This window comes from Linepithema humile, chromosome 2 (assembly GCF_040581485.1).
Source record: "Linepithema humile isolate Giens D197 chromosome 2, Lhum_UNIL_v1.0, whole genome shotgun sequence".
In the NCBI taxonomy this organism is placed as follows: Eukaryota; Metazoa; Arthropoda; class Insecta; order Hymenoptera; family Formicidae; genus Linepithema; species Linepithema humile.
In genome coordinates this window covers 11244173-11261578 of record NC_090129.1, presented here as the reverse complement: position 1 = coordinate 11261578, position 17406 = coordinate 11244173, and the positions used below count along the sequence as shown (strand labels likewise).

General features: G+C 35.6%; 2 protein-coding genes and 1 long non-coding RNA gene across 3 annotated transcripts; all 3 read left to right on the top strand.

Annotated features, from left to right (window-relative positions):
• Positions 1-1431: 1431 nt before the first annotated feature.
• Positions 1432-2925, top strand: LOC136998107 (general transcription factor II-I repeat domain-containing protein 2A-like; the record flags this gene model as incomplete). The annotated part of the gene is made up of 1 exon (XM_067350238.1): positions 1432-2925. A coding segment is annotated over one exon (1065 nt), but the record flags the coding sequence as incomplete, so codon positions are not given.
• Positions 2926-7077: 4152 nt separating this feature from the next.
• LOC105669069 (uncharacterized) lies at positions 7078-8027 on the top strand. The gene is made up of 2 exons (XM_067350850.1): positions 7078-7556; positions 7607-8027. Exons 1-2 carry the CDS (start codon positions 7078-7080, stop codon positions 8025-8027), a joined length of 900 nt encoding a protein of 299 aa, XP_067206951.1.
• Positions 8028-9343: 1316 nt separating this feature from the next.
• Positions 9344-10694, top strand: LOC136998024 (uncharacterized). The gene is made up of 2 exons (XR_010888605.1): positions 9344-10162; positions 10516-10694. It is a non-coding gene; the product is annotated as an uncharacterized lncRNA (long non-coding RNA).
• The last annotated feature ends 6712 nt before the right edge of the window (positions 10695-17406 follow it).

The window sequence follows — 17406 nt, the reverse complement described above, 5'->3', positions numbered from 1 at the left end:
TGTAATATCTAAGTATGTAGAGATGGCTTGGCAAGAAATTTTATATATGGCTTGGAGGATATTTTATATATAAGAGAACGAAAGAGGAACAAATAAAAAAATCGGACGATTACATCCACAGAAATAGAACTATTTTAATTGCATCTTGACTCTTCTTCTAGAGTTAAAGAATTTCTAAATGACCACTGCTGCGATGAGGCTTTTTTTATAAATTTTTCCTGCACAAAATAATTTTGAATTTTTTGCGATAAAATTAGAAATAGCATATGATGCTGTAAGAGCTTTTACCGAAAATGTAGCATTATCGATATTCGAACTCGACTTTCTTGGTAATTAATTTTAATCTTTCAATTAAATTAGATTTTTTCTCGTCCACATGTTTTGAATTATCATTACAATGTTTATTTTTATATCTATAAAGAATATATTTTTGAACAAAAGAGAATTGATAACACTTCATAGAAAACAAGTGGTTTTATTACAAATAGAAGCGAAAAAATTTTTTTTATATTTTATCAAAGAGTTACACGAATCTTTACTCATTATCAACTTTTTTCAAGTAAATCCAGCAATTACTATCATTATCAATATCATAATGACTATCATTATTATGCAAATAGCATTTTCTGTCTTGTAATATGGATCTTTTAATTTAATATGGATTTTTCAATTCCGCGACTTAACTTTAAGCGCATACTCCTACTGCGGTAGCATTGATGTGCATTTGTTTTATTATTGTCTTCTCGGTTGTTTCTCAACGATAGCCAGTGACGCGAGTTAAAAGTCTCGTGTGAGCGTTTTAAAGATCCATATTAGAAAAAACGATAAGTGGTATTTGCATAATAGTGATAGTGATAGTGATAGTGACTGTGATAGTGATTGTGATTGTGATAGTGATTGTGATAGTGAGTGTGATAGTGTTAGTGATACTGATTGTAAGCAATGGATGGCGAGCAGAGATACTATCAATTTTTTGATAAGGTATGGGAAGAAGTTTTTTTTGCTTGTATTGATAATAAAACCACCTGTCTTCTGTGTGGTTATAAACCCGATATTGTTAAAAAGTTTGTTGTTTATAGACATTATAAAAATAAACATTCTAATGAGTATTCAAAATATGTGGACGAGGAGAAATCTAATTTAATAGAAAGATTAAAATTAATTTATCAGGAAGGTCGTAGTTCGAATATCGATAACGCTACGCCTTCGGCACAAGCTCTTGCAGCATCGTATGCTATTTCTAATCTCATCGCAAAAAATTTTAAGTCATTTTGTGAAGGAAATTTTATAAAGGAATGCCTCATCGCGGCAGTGAAGTCATTTGGAAATTCCTTGACTCTTGAAGAAGCTACTAGCATTCCTTTAACTGACAAAACGATAAAATCTCGAATAGACAATATTGCTTCTTCGTTAGAATAAAAATTAAAATCTTTATTAGAATCTTGTTCTTTCTTCTCGTTATGTCTCGATGAAAGCACCGATAATCGGCATGTGAGTCAATTGAGTATTTTTGCTCGAATTGTGCAAAACGATTTTTCACATGTCGAGGCGCTCTTAGATTTTGTCCCACTACATAACAGAACAACGGGTATTGATATTTTTACGGCTGTTAACCAAACCCTACAAAAATTTGGCATCGATTTTTCAAAATGTTCAGCTATCGTTACTGATGGCGCAAAAGCAATGATAGGTTCAAAAAATGGATTCTTCGGTCAGTTAAAGCAACGAAATTTAAAATTCCCTGTTATTCATTGCATAATTCATCAAGAAGCGTTATGTGGGAAAGATGTGAAACTATGCACTGCAATGCAAACCGTGACAAAAATTACGAATGTAATTAAAGGCGGTAATAAATTCCTTTCTCATCGAAAGTTTCAACACTTTCTCGAGGAACATAACGCTGTTTATACAGATGTACCTTTGCATTGCGAAGTTCGATGGCTCAGTGCAGGAAAATGTTTAGAAAAGTTCTTTGCAATAAGAAAAGAGATCTTCCTTTTCTTGCAAGAACAATTACCTATAAAATATAATGAATTTAAATTTTTTTTCGAAGATTTAGACTCGCTGTGCGAACTTGCTGTAATTACTGATGTAACGAATCATTTAAATATTTTAAATGTAAAGTTGCAAAAGACTGACCAAATTATTTCTCAACTATTAAGTCATATCGATTCTTTTCGCAGAAAACTGCAATTATTTAAAAATCATCTAGAAAATAATATTTTTCACTTTTTTCCTTCTTGCCAGATTATTTTTGAAGAACATGGCACTAAATGTAATTTTAAAACTCCAATATATTTAATTGATTCCTTAATAAGTCAATTTAATAAGCGTTTCAGTGATTTTAAAATGCTACGAAAGGATTTAATACTTTTTGAGAATCCTCTTACTGTGCAAATCGAAGAACAAAGTCTCGAATTTCAGGAAGAACTTTGTGATTTACAATCTGATGTTACTTTAAAGGCGCGATTAGAAAAGGGAATCGAATTTTTTTAAATTTTAGATGCATCGTGTTATCCACGTCTTCGAACTTTCGGTCTTAGAATTTTCTCCATCTTTGGGTCCACATATTTGTGCGAATGTTCTTTCTCTAAAATGAAATTGATAAAATCGGAAAGACGTTCTTCTTTGAGCGATGCATCATTATCCTCTCTGATGCGAACTAGTTATTCTTCTATTTCTGTGGATAGCAAGGATACATTTCTGTGGATGTAAAATAATAAATAAGTAAATTCTTCTTTCTGGTGATAATAAAAAAAAGGATTTATTTACTTATTATTTTATATGTTTGAAAAGAGTAAGGGTGCAAAAAATATATTTAACCGTTTTTGACACGCTGTTGAATTTTTGTTAAAATTTATGACTCGGCATGTATTGTTGGCAACTTGCTGTCATTTTGCTCTTTATGTACAGCGATAAACCATTGACAGCAAACACATAGCAACTTGACAGCAACACATGCTGAATTCATGTGATATCATACCAGAGGCAAATGACTCACACACCTTGTTCTAAATTTGCTGAAAACTAATGCCCTTTGTTTTGGGCAACGTGGCAGCAACAACACAGACAGGTGGCTATCAGGGATTCGTATCAAAGTTTATGACGTCTGACAAAAATTCAAATTCTTTTAACTCAGTTTCAGGTAAATTACAATTATAACCCATGATAACTATATAATAAGAAATAAATATCAAAATTATTATCCAACAATCTTTCGAATTAATAAAAATTGATCTGTTCTACTTTTTGTTTCTTTACAGAGCCAAATAAAACATTAAAACGTCTTAAAAAAACAAATACGAAAAAACAAAATAAAGGTCTAAATACAGGATCTTCAAAGATAGTGCAGATGCCCCAATTACCCATTGGTTTGTAAATTTATATTATTTTTCGATACTTTATATAAAATGATTTCTATAAATTTTTGTGCAACTATTTCAATTTTTAATAATTTGTAATAATTTTAATAATTATATAAAATCATGATTATTACTATTTTCCAGATAAGATTATTCTTCAGCATGAGGATACTTTGAGTATGGATTTAAAAGATAAAAGCCAATCGATAGTTGTAATGGATAAGGACATTCCTGTTTTAACGCTTAATTCACAAAGTAACTATTGGAATATTTGAAATTTAACATAATTATTTGTATTTTTAATGTTATTATAAAAATCTTAAATTTCAGATTTGCATGAAGTAGAATGTGAAAACCCAATCAACTTTACCACACTTACAAGGGAACGTTCACAAGTGTTCCCTCCCGATTTGATTCTCCTTGAAATATGTTGTAAAACATACAATTTGAGGAGACACGTATTTTTTTATAGCGGTTCTAATTCAAATTTAAGGGGTAAAATTATATACCTTATAGTTTAAAAGTATCGTAGTAATTTAGTGGAATGTAATAGTATGTAGAATGTATCATAGTATATTAAAATTATTGGAAAACAGTAAACTGTACAGAATTTTATATTTTATTTCATTGTCAGTCAAGTCGGGCCAAGAGGGTGGAGTCAGGGTAGATATATGTTGAATAGATTGATTCATTCACTGTTTTCGTTTCATAAATTATTTTCCCGTAGTTACTACAAGCGAAACTTCAAAGTATAATATGCGCTGATAGCTAGCTTGCATATGACAACGCGCTGCGCACGAAATGCAGCGATTATCTATAAGGGTGTAATGTGGAAGGGATGCTTTAGCAACAATTTTAGTTAACTTTTCTTTCTCAAATATGTGATAACATGTCATTTTTATATTTATTTAACGACTATTGCGCAACACAAGTGCGATATAAACGATGCGTCATGCAGCGCGACGCATATAGTGCGATACTAATAACTCATTTTTGAAAGATGCGATTTCGAAACATAATAAAATTATATATGGTTGAATTCAGCGTAAAAAATGCTACAACTTTTGTCATTACAAAAATTTTGAAATTTAAAAAAATAATAACAAGTAGAGGTAAATTTTAAAAAATTACATTTTTTGAAAATCCAACTACACAGTTATGAAGCCCATTACAAGCCATTAAACTTCTATTTGAAACATTTTTTGATATCTCCTACGGCGATATTTACACACAAAGAAAAACCTCGTTTTTTTTTCAAAAGGGTGTTTCACCCCTTAAATTTGAGTTAGGGCCGCTATGAAAAAATACGTGTCTCCTCAAATTGTATGTTTTACAACATATTTCAAGGAGAATCAAATGGGGAAAGGACACTTGTGAACGTTCCTTGTTAGTGAAGAAAGTATGTTTAAACATCCAAAATTAATTATTTTTATGCAATTGTTACATATGATTTATTATTATTATTATTATTATAAATATTGTTATTTATTTCAGAAGCCGATTTAATATTTGTAAAGTTAGAACAAATCAGATATGAAATTCGGAATTTAAAAGCTATAGTTATGTATAATGAAGCAACGAAAACTATTGATAATAATTATTATACAGCAGAGTCAACTGGATTTTTAAAAACATATAATATTAAATTTCCACTAGAAACAAATAATGAATTCAACGCATTTAATACTCAGTTGAATACTGACCGTAATTTAAAACAAAGTTTTGTGAGTACTACAAACGCACATACACATACATACTAGCATACAACAGTATTTATATCTGTTTGATGTTTATCCTATAATTTATAAATAATTCTGTTTTAGTGTGAATTCATTCATTGTTATCTCGATTTCAGCAAATCTTTAAGCCGAAATATATTGCATATTATAAAACATTGTATTGCAGAAATGTTGCAATAATGTACACAGCGGTAAAAAATATTCCACACAAATACGTTTTCAAGAACACAGAATTTTACTCAAGTATAGAAGGCATTGACATACAGGGTGTCCGATAACTCGCAGACAAATTCTCGTGAACAGATAGAGCACAATAAACTAAACAGAAAAGTTTTTTACCATTTTTGAATTCTTGCAATAATTATTGAAATATTAATTAAAAAGATTGACGAATGAGCGCGCGATTCGCGCAAAATGGTAAAGAACTTTTTTGTTCAGTTTATTGTGCTTTATCTATTCACGAGCGTTGGTCTGCGAGTTACCGGACACCTGTTAACCATTATTAAATTTTAACTTATTAAACTCTATTTAATTGCATCGATATTTTTTTCTAGAAGTTTATTTGAAACAAACTTTGACTAGGTAAACAGTAACTCATGCTTTTTTAATCAAAGCCATCAGTGTCGTCCTTACCAATGCTAAGGATTGATAACCGAAAGTCACGGACAAAATCAGCAAGTTATTAATCAAGTATCATCAGATAATCAGTCACGAGAATCTGGGTCTATTTATTCTGATAAATCGGATGATGCTGAAAATTTATTTTGAATTTAAATATGCCTATTTTTTTTTTACTTCTGCAGTTTTATAATTTCATTTTTTCATTTCATTTTTATATACAAGGTTTCTGCGATGCGTCCGAGAGCGCATATGGCGCGTGTCTCTACATACAATCGGTAAACAAGATTCATGGCGAGATAACGGTCAAACTATTATGTTCAAAGGCAAGAGTAGCCCCTCTAAAGAAGCAATCAATACCCCGGCTAGAATTATGCAGTGCATTATTATTGGCAAGATTAATTGATAAGATTCCACAAGCGATTCATGTAAAAATTGAAGGAATATACGGGTGGACAGACTCCATGGTCGTATTGTACTGGCTTCGTGGAGACACTTCTCGATGGAAACCTTTTGTATCCCATTGCATAGCTGAAATTAACGAGATTTTGCCTGCCATTTATTGGAAGCATGTTAAGGGTTTTGAGAATCCTGCGGATTTAATATCAAGAGGAACTACGCCTTCTCGACTCAAGGATAGTCATTTGTGGTGGCAAGGCCCCGAGTGGTTAACCAATCCACACCTATTGGCAAGAAACAAAGAACTTTATTGGGAACTCACGGAAGATGAGCTTTCTGAAGCAGAAGTGGAAGTTAAAAAGGAATCACGAGTTTGCAATCTAAATATGTATCAACCGTCTGCGATTAGAATGTTAAATGAGACAATTGAAAGTTTAACTAAGGATTGTTCAACATTAACAAAGATTGAGCGTTCTTTCGCTTATTGTCTTAGATTTATATCTAATATTTGCAAGAAAAAGGAGAATAGGATCTTAGGCAGATTAACATTGCTAGAACTAAATAAGGCCCGACGGAAGTTAATTAAATATTCTCAGCGCATATACTTCGGAGAGGAATTAAAGAGTCTGCAAGATAAACGTCAACTGAGTCAATCAAGCCAATTACATCAACTACAAACATTTTTAAATGAAGATGGTATTCTCAGGGTGGGCGGCTGACTTCAAGAGGCACCATGGAAATTCGAAAGAAGGCACCCAATCTTGTTGCCTGCACAATGCAAAATTACATGTTTGCTGATTGAAAGAGAGCATCGTACTTTGTTACATGCCAGTCAACAATTGTTATTAACTTCAATACGCCAACAATATTGGCCATTAAACGCGAGAAACTTGGTGCGACGGATTTGCCATTTTTGTGTCTGGTGCATCAGAAACAATCCAAAGGGATTAACGCAAGCAATGGGATCTTTACCTGTCGACAGAATTAAGCCTACGCGAGCATTCACTATTACTGCAGTGGATTTTGCCGGTCCAATAGTCACACTTGTCAACAAGAGACGAGGTCGGAGAACGTGTAAATCTTACATAGCATTATTTATATGCTTCTCCACAAGAGCTATTCATTTAGAAGCGACAAGTGAATTAACAACGGCAGCGTTTCTAGCTGCTTTGCGCAGATTCGTAGGTCGTCGAGGTTTACCAAGCAAAATTTGCAGCGATAATGCTACAAATTTTATAGACGCTAAGCGAGAGCTAAGTGAACTCTACGCATTTATACGTTCATCAATTAATGGAAGTGTTGGTGATGCCTTACAAGAAAGGGGTATAGAATGGAGCTTCATCCCATCTTACTCACCTCATCTTGGTGGCTTATGGGAAGCAGGAGTAAAATCTTGCAAATATCATTTGAAACAAGTAATGGGCAATACTTTATTCACGTTCGAGGAATTAACTACGTCTCTAGTGCAAATTGAGGCATGTTTTCAAGAACACTATCGCCTCTGTCTTCGGATCCATCAGATTTGCAACCTTTAACTCCGGGACATTTCCTCGTAGGAGAGCCGTTGAATAGTCTTCCTGAGAACGATTTAACTGACGTTGGGATCAATCGCCTCGATAGATGGGAAAAAATTCAGCATTCCGTCCAAGATTTTTGGAAACGGTGGGTGGCCGAGTACGTGTCCAATCTACAAAGTCGTGTTAAATGGAAATCAAGACAGGAAAATGTGAAGATCAACGATCTTGTTCTTCTGAAGGATGATAATCTTCCGCCCTTAAAATGGAAAACAGGTCGCATAACCAAGCTTCATGCTGGCAAGGATAATTTAGTGATTAATGGTATTTGTAAACGAGCTATAGCCAAACTTTGTAAACTACATGTAAGCGATGATACCGATAATAAAGATTAGTAGTCTAATCTTGGTGGGCGGTGTGTTAACGACGCTTTTAGTTCATAAACCGCGCTCGACAACAAACGAGGATCGCGCGGACGTGTAACACGGAGTGTGTGTGAACATGTACTGAGAGTAGGAGAGAAGTAAGTGTGGTAAGAAGTATTAATAAAGCAAAGTTTAATTTCATGCAAGTATCATTCAATAACAAATTAACACACGAAAAGAATTTTTCTGGAAAATATTAACACATATGATATATGCACATAACAGTAAATAAACATAGAATGATGTTTTCTATCTCAGCAAGTTGGAAACATATAAAAATCAAGCAAAACTCCGCAATTGCACACCGCTGAATGGATTTTAAAGACATTGTAGACATATAATGTAATATTCTTTAGAGATCGTCGCTATTGCAATCGAAAGTCGAGGACATGTTTATTTAATCGCTTGCCTCAAAAAGTTGTTGTCATGAGCGACAAAATGTAGTTCCTATCAATAACTAATCATGGGGGGGGGGAGGCAATAACTAATCGGATTCAAAGAAATCGCGTCGTACAATTGGCAGATTAGGGTGATTTTTGGGACAGGGATGTGATAATTCTCAGGAAGATATAAAAATCGCGGAATAAGGCTCTCGAAGAGATAATTTATTGAGCTCCTCGAACAACGGTCAGCGAAAAGAAAAAGAACAAGCCAGCCAGAAGCATCTCAGACATAATATGTATATGTCATATTAGTTGATTTATACTTACTTGACTTAATCCGTATCGTGTACCGTAACCGACTCGTGTCTACATCATGGATAATTTCAAAACAAATGGTGATGTATTTACCTTTATTCGTGATAATAATCTGAACAAATATGACTGCAATGCCGTGACAGATTTCATCGTAAAAACTCTCAAGATCGAATTATCTCAATCTGCTTCCGAAGCATTACGATCTAAATTTTCAAATTTCTTGAAACATTTTAAAGCGAGATTAGCCCAGTCAAGAAAGCAAAATTTTATCGAAACCTCAAAATAATTCGCGGAAATCTGAAAATTTGCAGAGGTGTTCAGTTAGTGTCTGCTAATCATGTCTGAAAACCCCCCATGATTCCCCCCCCCCTTGCTGAAAAAAATCGATCTTTTTTATTTTATGAAAGTACATACTTTGAAGAATCTTCCTTTAAATTTTTATCGAAAAATTTTGAAAATTACGGAAGATACAGCCTATTATTCGAAGCAACGCGCAGGTCAAAATCTAAACGCTCACCCACAGGCCCCTTCCAAAGTTTTATAATACAATGAGTAATAACGGTCCTACGACCTTTAGGCAGGCTAGGCAGATTTTTCAAACTGAAACGAATTCTAAATACATAATACCGTGTCCAGTGTGTGTATTCACAAGCCGAATTGCTCGTGTTTTTCGTTCAGTGGTCGTTTGAACTTCTGCTTATACGGACGGAGATACATAAAGATGGATCGAAAAAGTACGAAATATAATCGTGTACGTGCAGATCGCCTAGCGATAGACTAGCAGTTAGAAAACACTGCGACAGTGTGGAAAACATGAAAAATGCCATAAATACTACATTTAAGCATTTATGTTCAACTGACGAAAATCCGCAGCACGGATATTATGCCCTGCCGGTGCCGAAAGTTGGTGCAGAGATCGACGCGCAGAGGCTACAGGCTTATCAGATACGTTTGTTCACGTGCCGTCGCTTTCTGCAAAACTTATTACATTTTTAAAACCGATTTATGCAGATCTATCAAAAGATAATCTTCTACAACGATGCGTAGGAAGTGAATCGCAAAATAACAACGAGAGCTTCAACGCTACAATTTGGCGCTTGGCACCGAAGCATCTTCACTGTGGGTTTAAGACTTTAGAAACAGTTGCTTTTTTGGCCGCTTATTTATTTAATGAAGGATGTTCAACAATTCTTCGAATTATGTATATCATGGACATCGTTATCGGACCGCAATGAAATCAGTGCACCGAGTTTCAAGATAGACAACGGAAATACCACGCGAATCGACGAAGCGGTGAAGGCTTCCAGACGGTTCGAACAGCTGTTAGAGAAAAAAAAATCAGAAAACGAGTTCTTCGCAGAAGGCATTCTATATAGGCCTAGAATCACCGATTAAGCTGAAACTTATGTAAGTACTAGAAATATATAATTAAATTGTACTCGAAACTTTAAACGCGTTTTTCTCGAAACGACGTTTTTCAAATTGGCTTCCACGATTTTAATGAACCAATCGGCTTCAGCATATAGCTACATATTCAAAATATATCTCTCTATCGTTGGAACTAGCGAAATTAAAATATATTAACTTTTTCATTTTTTTTTCAACATTAAACTGTCGATTTTTTAGGCGATTTTGTGCAATTTTTACATGCCTTAAAATTATTGAAAAAATTGTTCGTTTTGTATAATTCTAGTTTTAACGATAACTGAACATCTGTAGATTAATAATCTTTTTGGTTTTTTTCAATCTTTTTGTTTTAGATCATTGGGTATCCAGATTTTATGGGAGCCGTCGTAAGACAATGCACGCTCAGAGACATCGCGCGAATATGTTTATAATTATTACAATTTTTATTATTTTGACTTCAAAAAATTTCTGCTTATAAATAAAATATGTATTATTATGTGTATGAAGTTTGAGATAAATTGTCCGTATAGTTTTTGAGAAAAAAAATTCATTATAATAGCCTTTTTCCTAGCTCTCGAAACGATAATGCCCCCTTAAGATCGTACTGTAAGCAAAATTTCGTGCCACTCGGTTTTGTTAGAGTAAAGATAAAGGATTTAGATAAAATTAAAATTTTGAATATGTACGTTGTGAAAAATGATAGAGATCCATTGTTAGACCGAGAATGGATAAATCAATTTAGAAAACCAGCAAAACTTGAAAGTAGCCTTGTAGAAATAAAGGAAGTGAAAATGTTAAACGAATCAAGTAAAATTCAATTTAAAAGTTTGTTAAAAAAATACAATAATGTATTGAGTGAGGATTTTGCTCATATTAAGAAATACAAGGCACATTTGAAATTAAAGCTGAATGCAAAACCGGTATTTATTAAAAATCGTACAGTACCATTTAAAATTTTGGAAAAAGTGGAAAAAGAGCTAGAATGCATGGTAGAAGCTGGAATTTTGAAAAAAGTTGAATCTTCTAGATGGGCCACGCTTATCATTTTAAAGAAAGACAGTGGATCCATATTTGTGATGACTTCCGTATCACAGTTAATCCAGTCTTAATTATTAACGAGTATCCTTTACCTACGATTGAAGAACTATTTGTATCAATGTCGGGTGGCACGATATTTTCCAAGATAGATTTAAAGCAAGCGTATTTACAATTACCAGTCGCGGAAGCGGATAGGAAAATACTTAAGTACCCATAAAGGGCTGTTAAGATGTAATAGATTAATGTACGGTGTGGCATCCGCACCTGCTATTTGGCAGAGAACTATGGAAAATATACTATGTATCCCGGGAATACCCAGGGTGGCGGTATTTCTAGATGATATTAGAATTGTGGGAAAAACAATGGAGCAACATTTAGAACGATTAGAGTTAGCATTGAAACGATTATCAAAACATAATATACGCATAAATTTAGACAAATGCTCTTTTCTAAAAGATCAAATCATGTATTGTGGCTACGTGATAAACAATGCGACGTGAACTAGCCTCGGAATCACGCCAGATCTGAGGGAGCACGTCCAATAAAAATCGGTAATTCGCGGTACTCCACGTTCTTCGGGAGTTAGGCAACTTACGCGGTATCGGCAGTAAATCATGATTCGGTAACTCGCGGTATCGGCAATAAATGCTTGATTCGGTAACAGCGGTAGCTCAAAAACTCGGTATCAAAAAATGGGCGCCAGGTGCGTGTAATCGCACCGCGGTAACGGTAACTTCGACAATTCGCTTAATATGTCCGGCCGCTCCCCGCTCAGTATATAGCAGAGGGGCGCAGTTCTTTTATTTTACGTTGAGAATCCGGAGTGAGAGGCGAACACAAGGACAACTCAGTAATTAATATGTAACAATAATGTATATTTAACAATTAGTTTGACAAGGGTTAAAGATGAGTAGATCGTAATGCGGTGAGCAATTATAGTTCGGCATGAGCCGAGGCGACGGTAATGATTCGCTACAGGCGGCGGCGAGACAATTCGCCCGCCAAAATCGGTAATATAAACTAAAAGTAGTAACGGCAACTGAAACTCGAAACGCGATCACGAAAATGACAATTAATCCGACAATACGTTAGTGAAACAGATATCAGTAACGACGGAACAAACGAGACCGATGAATGTCAAATAAACAACGTTTGAACGAACAGTTATTCGGTACAGAACATGATATGTCGTGAAGCGATGATTTTCACGGAAATTTTCGTTTCTCGCAGAGACGCTACTATGATGGTAACTGCAATCTCGCGGAGAACGTTCCGGCGCAAATCCCGTCCGCAGACATTAAACAATTGCAACTTTACTCACACGGTACTTTACGATACCCGCGCTGCGGGACGATACTCGATAGCGAGAAGATATTTTCCATAAGAGATAGCGCAGAAAACGGTAACCAAAAGATCGGTATTGAAAAGACAGTATGAAGAAGACAATAGCAAAAAGACGGTATCAAAAAGCGGTAACGAAACGAAACGGTAGCGGAAGACGGTAGCGAAAAGAGAGAGACTTCGATACGATATTCGGAGCCGGCTGGATATACGGTAACTGAGCGCTCCAAAAATGCGCTCGCGGTAGCTGAATCGCGGGTTAGTCTTGTGAGAGATATTAAACAGAGACAAATGGATTCACGCTACCAACCATGACCGGACGGCACTCTACGACTACCCGAGAGGCGGCTTACAGTGATCGATGTCTTCGGCGTCGTCTGGATGAGCCCTGGAATTGGTCCTTCCTGTTGCACGACACACCGAACAGTACTTCTCAGAATTTCGGGCTGCAGGTCCTTCACGTCCCGCGCCGATTTTCCGCGCATCTTCCCGATTTCTGCGAGAAGGGTTTCCAAGAACCGCCCATGGTTATCTCGGAGCGCCCCTGTTTCCTCTTGATTTTTGGAACTTTTCGGTCCGCCGGTCGATATCCGATTGGTAGGAGCTGGTATCCTCAGATAGGGCTGATTAGACTGGCCGGGCCTTACTCCAGTCCTTCCGGTGGTATCTTTAGGACTCTCGGCGCCTTCTGCAGCAGGGCGAGGTCCTCTGATGCGTGCTTTATTCGTTCTCGGGCGTTGCAGCTGGAAGCAGAATATTGTTAGAAACGGGTTCAGATGGTGGAAGCGGCGGGGGCGCGATACGTGACCTTTTTTCGGCGGGGTCACTAGCATGTGACACCCGCTGGTAATCCCCCGGCGTCCAGTCTTCTTGGCGATGCTGGAATCTTCGCCGGGAGGCACAATGCACGCAATGCCGTCCGTTCGGGTTCTCGCCTCACAAATTACATCTAACGGTATCGGTAACGAAATACAAAAAGGAGCGAAGTACAAAATAATATAAAATGAATGGTGGAGTTTCGCGGATTGCTCTCTCAAAGCGAGGAGCAACCCCAGAACTCTTTGCCTTCTCGGCCGGGCTACTGCCCTTGTGACGGCGCTCAAAAGCGTCACGTCACAGCAAAAAGGGGATTTTAAAAGAACAAAAAAAAGTAGAGGCAGTTCAGAAAATGCCTAAACCGACAAATGTAATAGAATTACGAGCTTTTATCGGATTAGTTCATTGTTATGGACGTTTTATTAAAAATCTAAGTGATACACTATGGCCTTTGAACAAACTATTAAAAAAAAATGCAGTTTTTAAATGGTCAAAGGAATACAAAGTTATATTTAATAAAGTTAAAAAAGAATTTGGAAACGAAAAGGTGTTAGTCCCCTTTAATTCAAAGCTGTCTTCAGTACTCGCTATGGATGTCAGTCCGTACGGGATAGGAGCCGTTCGCATACGTATCCCGACGGTACAGAATGCGTAATTCAGTATGCGTTAAACTCTTTAACGGAAACGCAAAAGAAATATGCCCAAATTGATAAAGAAGCGTTTGTGATCATTTTTGGTATCAAGAAATTTCATCAATTCTTGTATGGGAATCGATTTATCTTGTTAACAGATCATAAACCCTTAGCACAAATATTTAATCCGCAAAAAGGTCTTCCGGCATATAGTGCAATGCGTATGCAGCATTACGCGGTATTTTTGCAAGCATTTAATTTTGACATTAAGTATCGTAAATCTGAAGAACATGGAAATGCGGATGGTTTCTCACGATTGCCCATACAGGAAAAAAGCGTTAGCAATTACTACTCCATTGATGTGTTTCAAATTGAAAATTTTTAAGTATTGTCAGTAACGGCAAAAAGTATACGAGAGGAAACGTGCAAAGATAAAAAGTTGTTAAAGATTCGGCAGGCTTTGGAAAAAAGTAAAAGCCTGGTTTCATTGGGCTATAATGATAGTGAATTTACATTACAAGATAAAATAATCTTTAAAAGAGAAAGAGTGGTAATTCCGGAAGCATTAAAAAGTAAAGTTTTAAAAGAATTACATGCAGGTCATTTCGGCACAGTCAGAATAAAACAATTAAATAGAAATTTTTGCTGATGGCCAAAAATAGATAAAAACATTGAGAAAATAACGAAAAATTGCAAAGCATGTATCACTTATAGCAGCGCTCGGAATTAGTTGCACATTTCGGGCCGATTCCCGAGACGACGCCTTTTGTTCCTTCACTACCGCCCGGCCGCTGGCGGCCGAGCCGCCGATAGCTCTGGTGGAGGAGCGTTTTATATAAGAAATAGGCTGGGTTGTTGAGGCACCTCTCAGAAAATAGTAATATTTTCTTTGCTACATAAATAATATTTATTTTCATTAATAATTAAATATATATATATACATATATTATGTATTAATAAAAAGAAACATTATTTATGTAGTGAAGAAAATATTACGATTTCCTGAAAGATGCCTAAACGATCCAGCCTATTTCTAATATAAAACGCTCCTGAGCCAGAGCTATCGGCGGCTCGGCCGCCAGCGGCCGGGCGGTAGTGGGGGAATAAGAGGCGTCGTCTCGGAAATCGGCCCGAAATGTGCAACTATTTCTGAGCGCTGACTTATAGCAATAATCCGAGTTGTAAGGCCAAACATCATTGGGAAACGACGTTACAACCGTTCGAGCGAGTTCGAGTTCGAGTTCACATAAATTTTACGGGCCCTTTTATGAGATATACGTTTCTTGTCTTAGTCGACGCATATACAAAATGGCCAGAAGTACACATTATGAATAATATGTCGGTGCAGAATACAATAGAGAAATGTAGACAAATTTTCGCTGCATTTGGCCTACCACAGACCTTAGTCTCTGATAATGGCCGCACATTTATAGCCACGGAATTTCAGGACTTTTTAAAAAGTAATGGAATTGATCACAAACGCACAGCGCCTTATCACCCAGCCATGAATGGCTTAGCAGAACGTTTTGTTCAAACGAAGCGTTTGTTGAAACAAGCCTTGCGTAAGCTAAACATGGCTAACGGTAACATCAGAATTAATCTGCAAAAGTTTCTTTTTCACTATAGATTAACTCCACACCCGGAGTTAAATTAATCGCCTGCGGAAGCAATGTATGGTAAGAAGTTAAGAAGCAGATTGGATTTGATGTTCCCTAAAGTCAATAAAAAAAAAGAAATAATAGAAAACTTTATTGAAACTAAAAATTTTAAGAAGGGCGAAAAGGTTGCTGTACGAGAATATTTAGATAAAAAATACTAAATGGCGTTTTGGAAGCGTAATTACAAAATTAGGTAAATTACATTACGAGGTAAAATTAGACAATGGAAGAATTTGGAAACGCCATATTAGTCAAATGAAAGAAATAGGAAATCAAATTAGTAGTAACCCAGTAAACATTCCATATCCTATGTATATACATGAAATAATGTGAAAAAAATGTACTGTATATACTATGTACATATATATAATATACGCTGATGTAGATACATTTGTGGATATACATAAGATATCTTATAGATATACAAAGAACGTATATTCGAACGAGATCGCTGTTTGTATATACATAGAATATACCTCGTGTACATTCCATGTATATATATGTAACGTACATACATACGATATACGCTGATGTAGGTACATTTATGGATATACATAGGATATCGTATGGATATACATAGAATATCGTATAGATATACATAGGGCGGTATTCATAGTCCGTTCTTATATTCAAAATCGTCTTAAGCACGGACTTATATTCGCTCTCTTCGTCACACATAGATTGTGTCTGACGAAGAGAGCGAATATAAGTTCGTGCTTAAGACGATCTTGAATATAAGAACGGACTATGAATACCGACCATAAAATTAATCATTAGTTCGTTCGCTTGCCGCTATGTGACGCATTCTATATGCGCATTCTATATGCGCTATCTATCTCGTATTTAAGTTTTAATCATGAGAACTATATAAAACTTGCAAAAGGCGGGTAATAATATTGAAGTTTTCAATTTGAAGATGTAATAACTTTTTCTATCAGTTTAATATCTAAATCCTAACACAGGGAATTTAGATAAACTGATTGTTCAAAAATTGGGTAGATAAATATCCGAATAAATGAAAATTGTTTATTATTAAAAAACGTAATATATATACTATGTACATACATAGAATGTACCTCATATACATGCCACGAATGTGTATTGCACATCCTCAAAATATATCCTATGTTGTACATACTGCGAATGTGCACTGCACATCCTCGGAATATATCTCATGTACATATATACCACGAATGTACACTGCATATCTTTGGAATATACCTATGTATGTACTATGGACATCCTATATACATACATGTGGTAATTATTTATCATACATAGGATATGCGCTTTATATACTTTTCACATTCTCTGTATATACATAGAATATACAATATACATATATGTATATACATAGGACGTACATAGAATGTCCTAATGTTTATTGGGTAATAGAAAACCTTTGGAAAGATTCGAAAATTATGATGTTATTCTAATGCGAGTTATATGTTTATTCTATTTTCGTTTTTCTTTTGAGTTTAAATTTACAGGGGGAAGAGCTGATATGTATTTTGAGTTACGCGCGGTAATTGGCTTTCGAAAATTAGACACCTCACGGCGCTCGTGATTATAATTGTGTCGTTAGGCGCCGAATTGCTCCGATTTCACTAATTCACGCTCTCTCTCCTGCCGAACCTCGCGAAGTAAGGACGAGATAGCGAACGTGTAAAGTGTATAACTCCGGCGGCGTTAGCAGATTGAAAATATATAGATATTCTTTTACAAGCCACTTAATATAGTGGTGTTTTAAACTGCCCCT

What these genes read in the sequence shown, in the direction of transcription:
- LOC105669069 (XM_067350850.1), top strand. Translation starts at nt 7,078, where the DNA reads ATGGGATCTTTACCTGTCGACAGAATTAAGCCTACGCGAGCATTCACT. An exon ending in ATGGGCAATACTTTATTCAC is followed by an intron (nt 7,557 to 7,606) that starts GTTCGAGGAATT and finishes CATGTTTTCAAG; the next exon opens with AACACTATCGCCTCTGTCTT.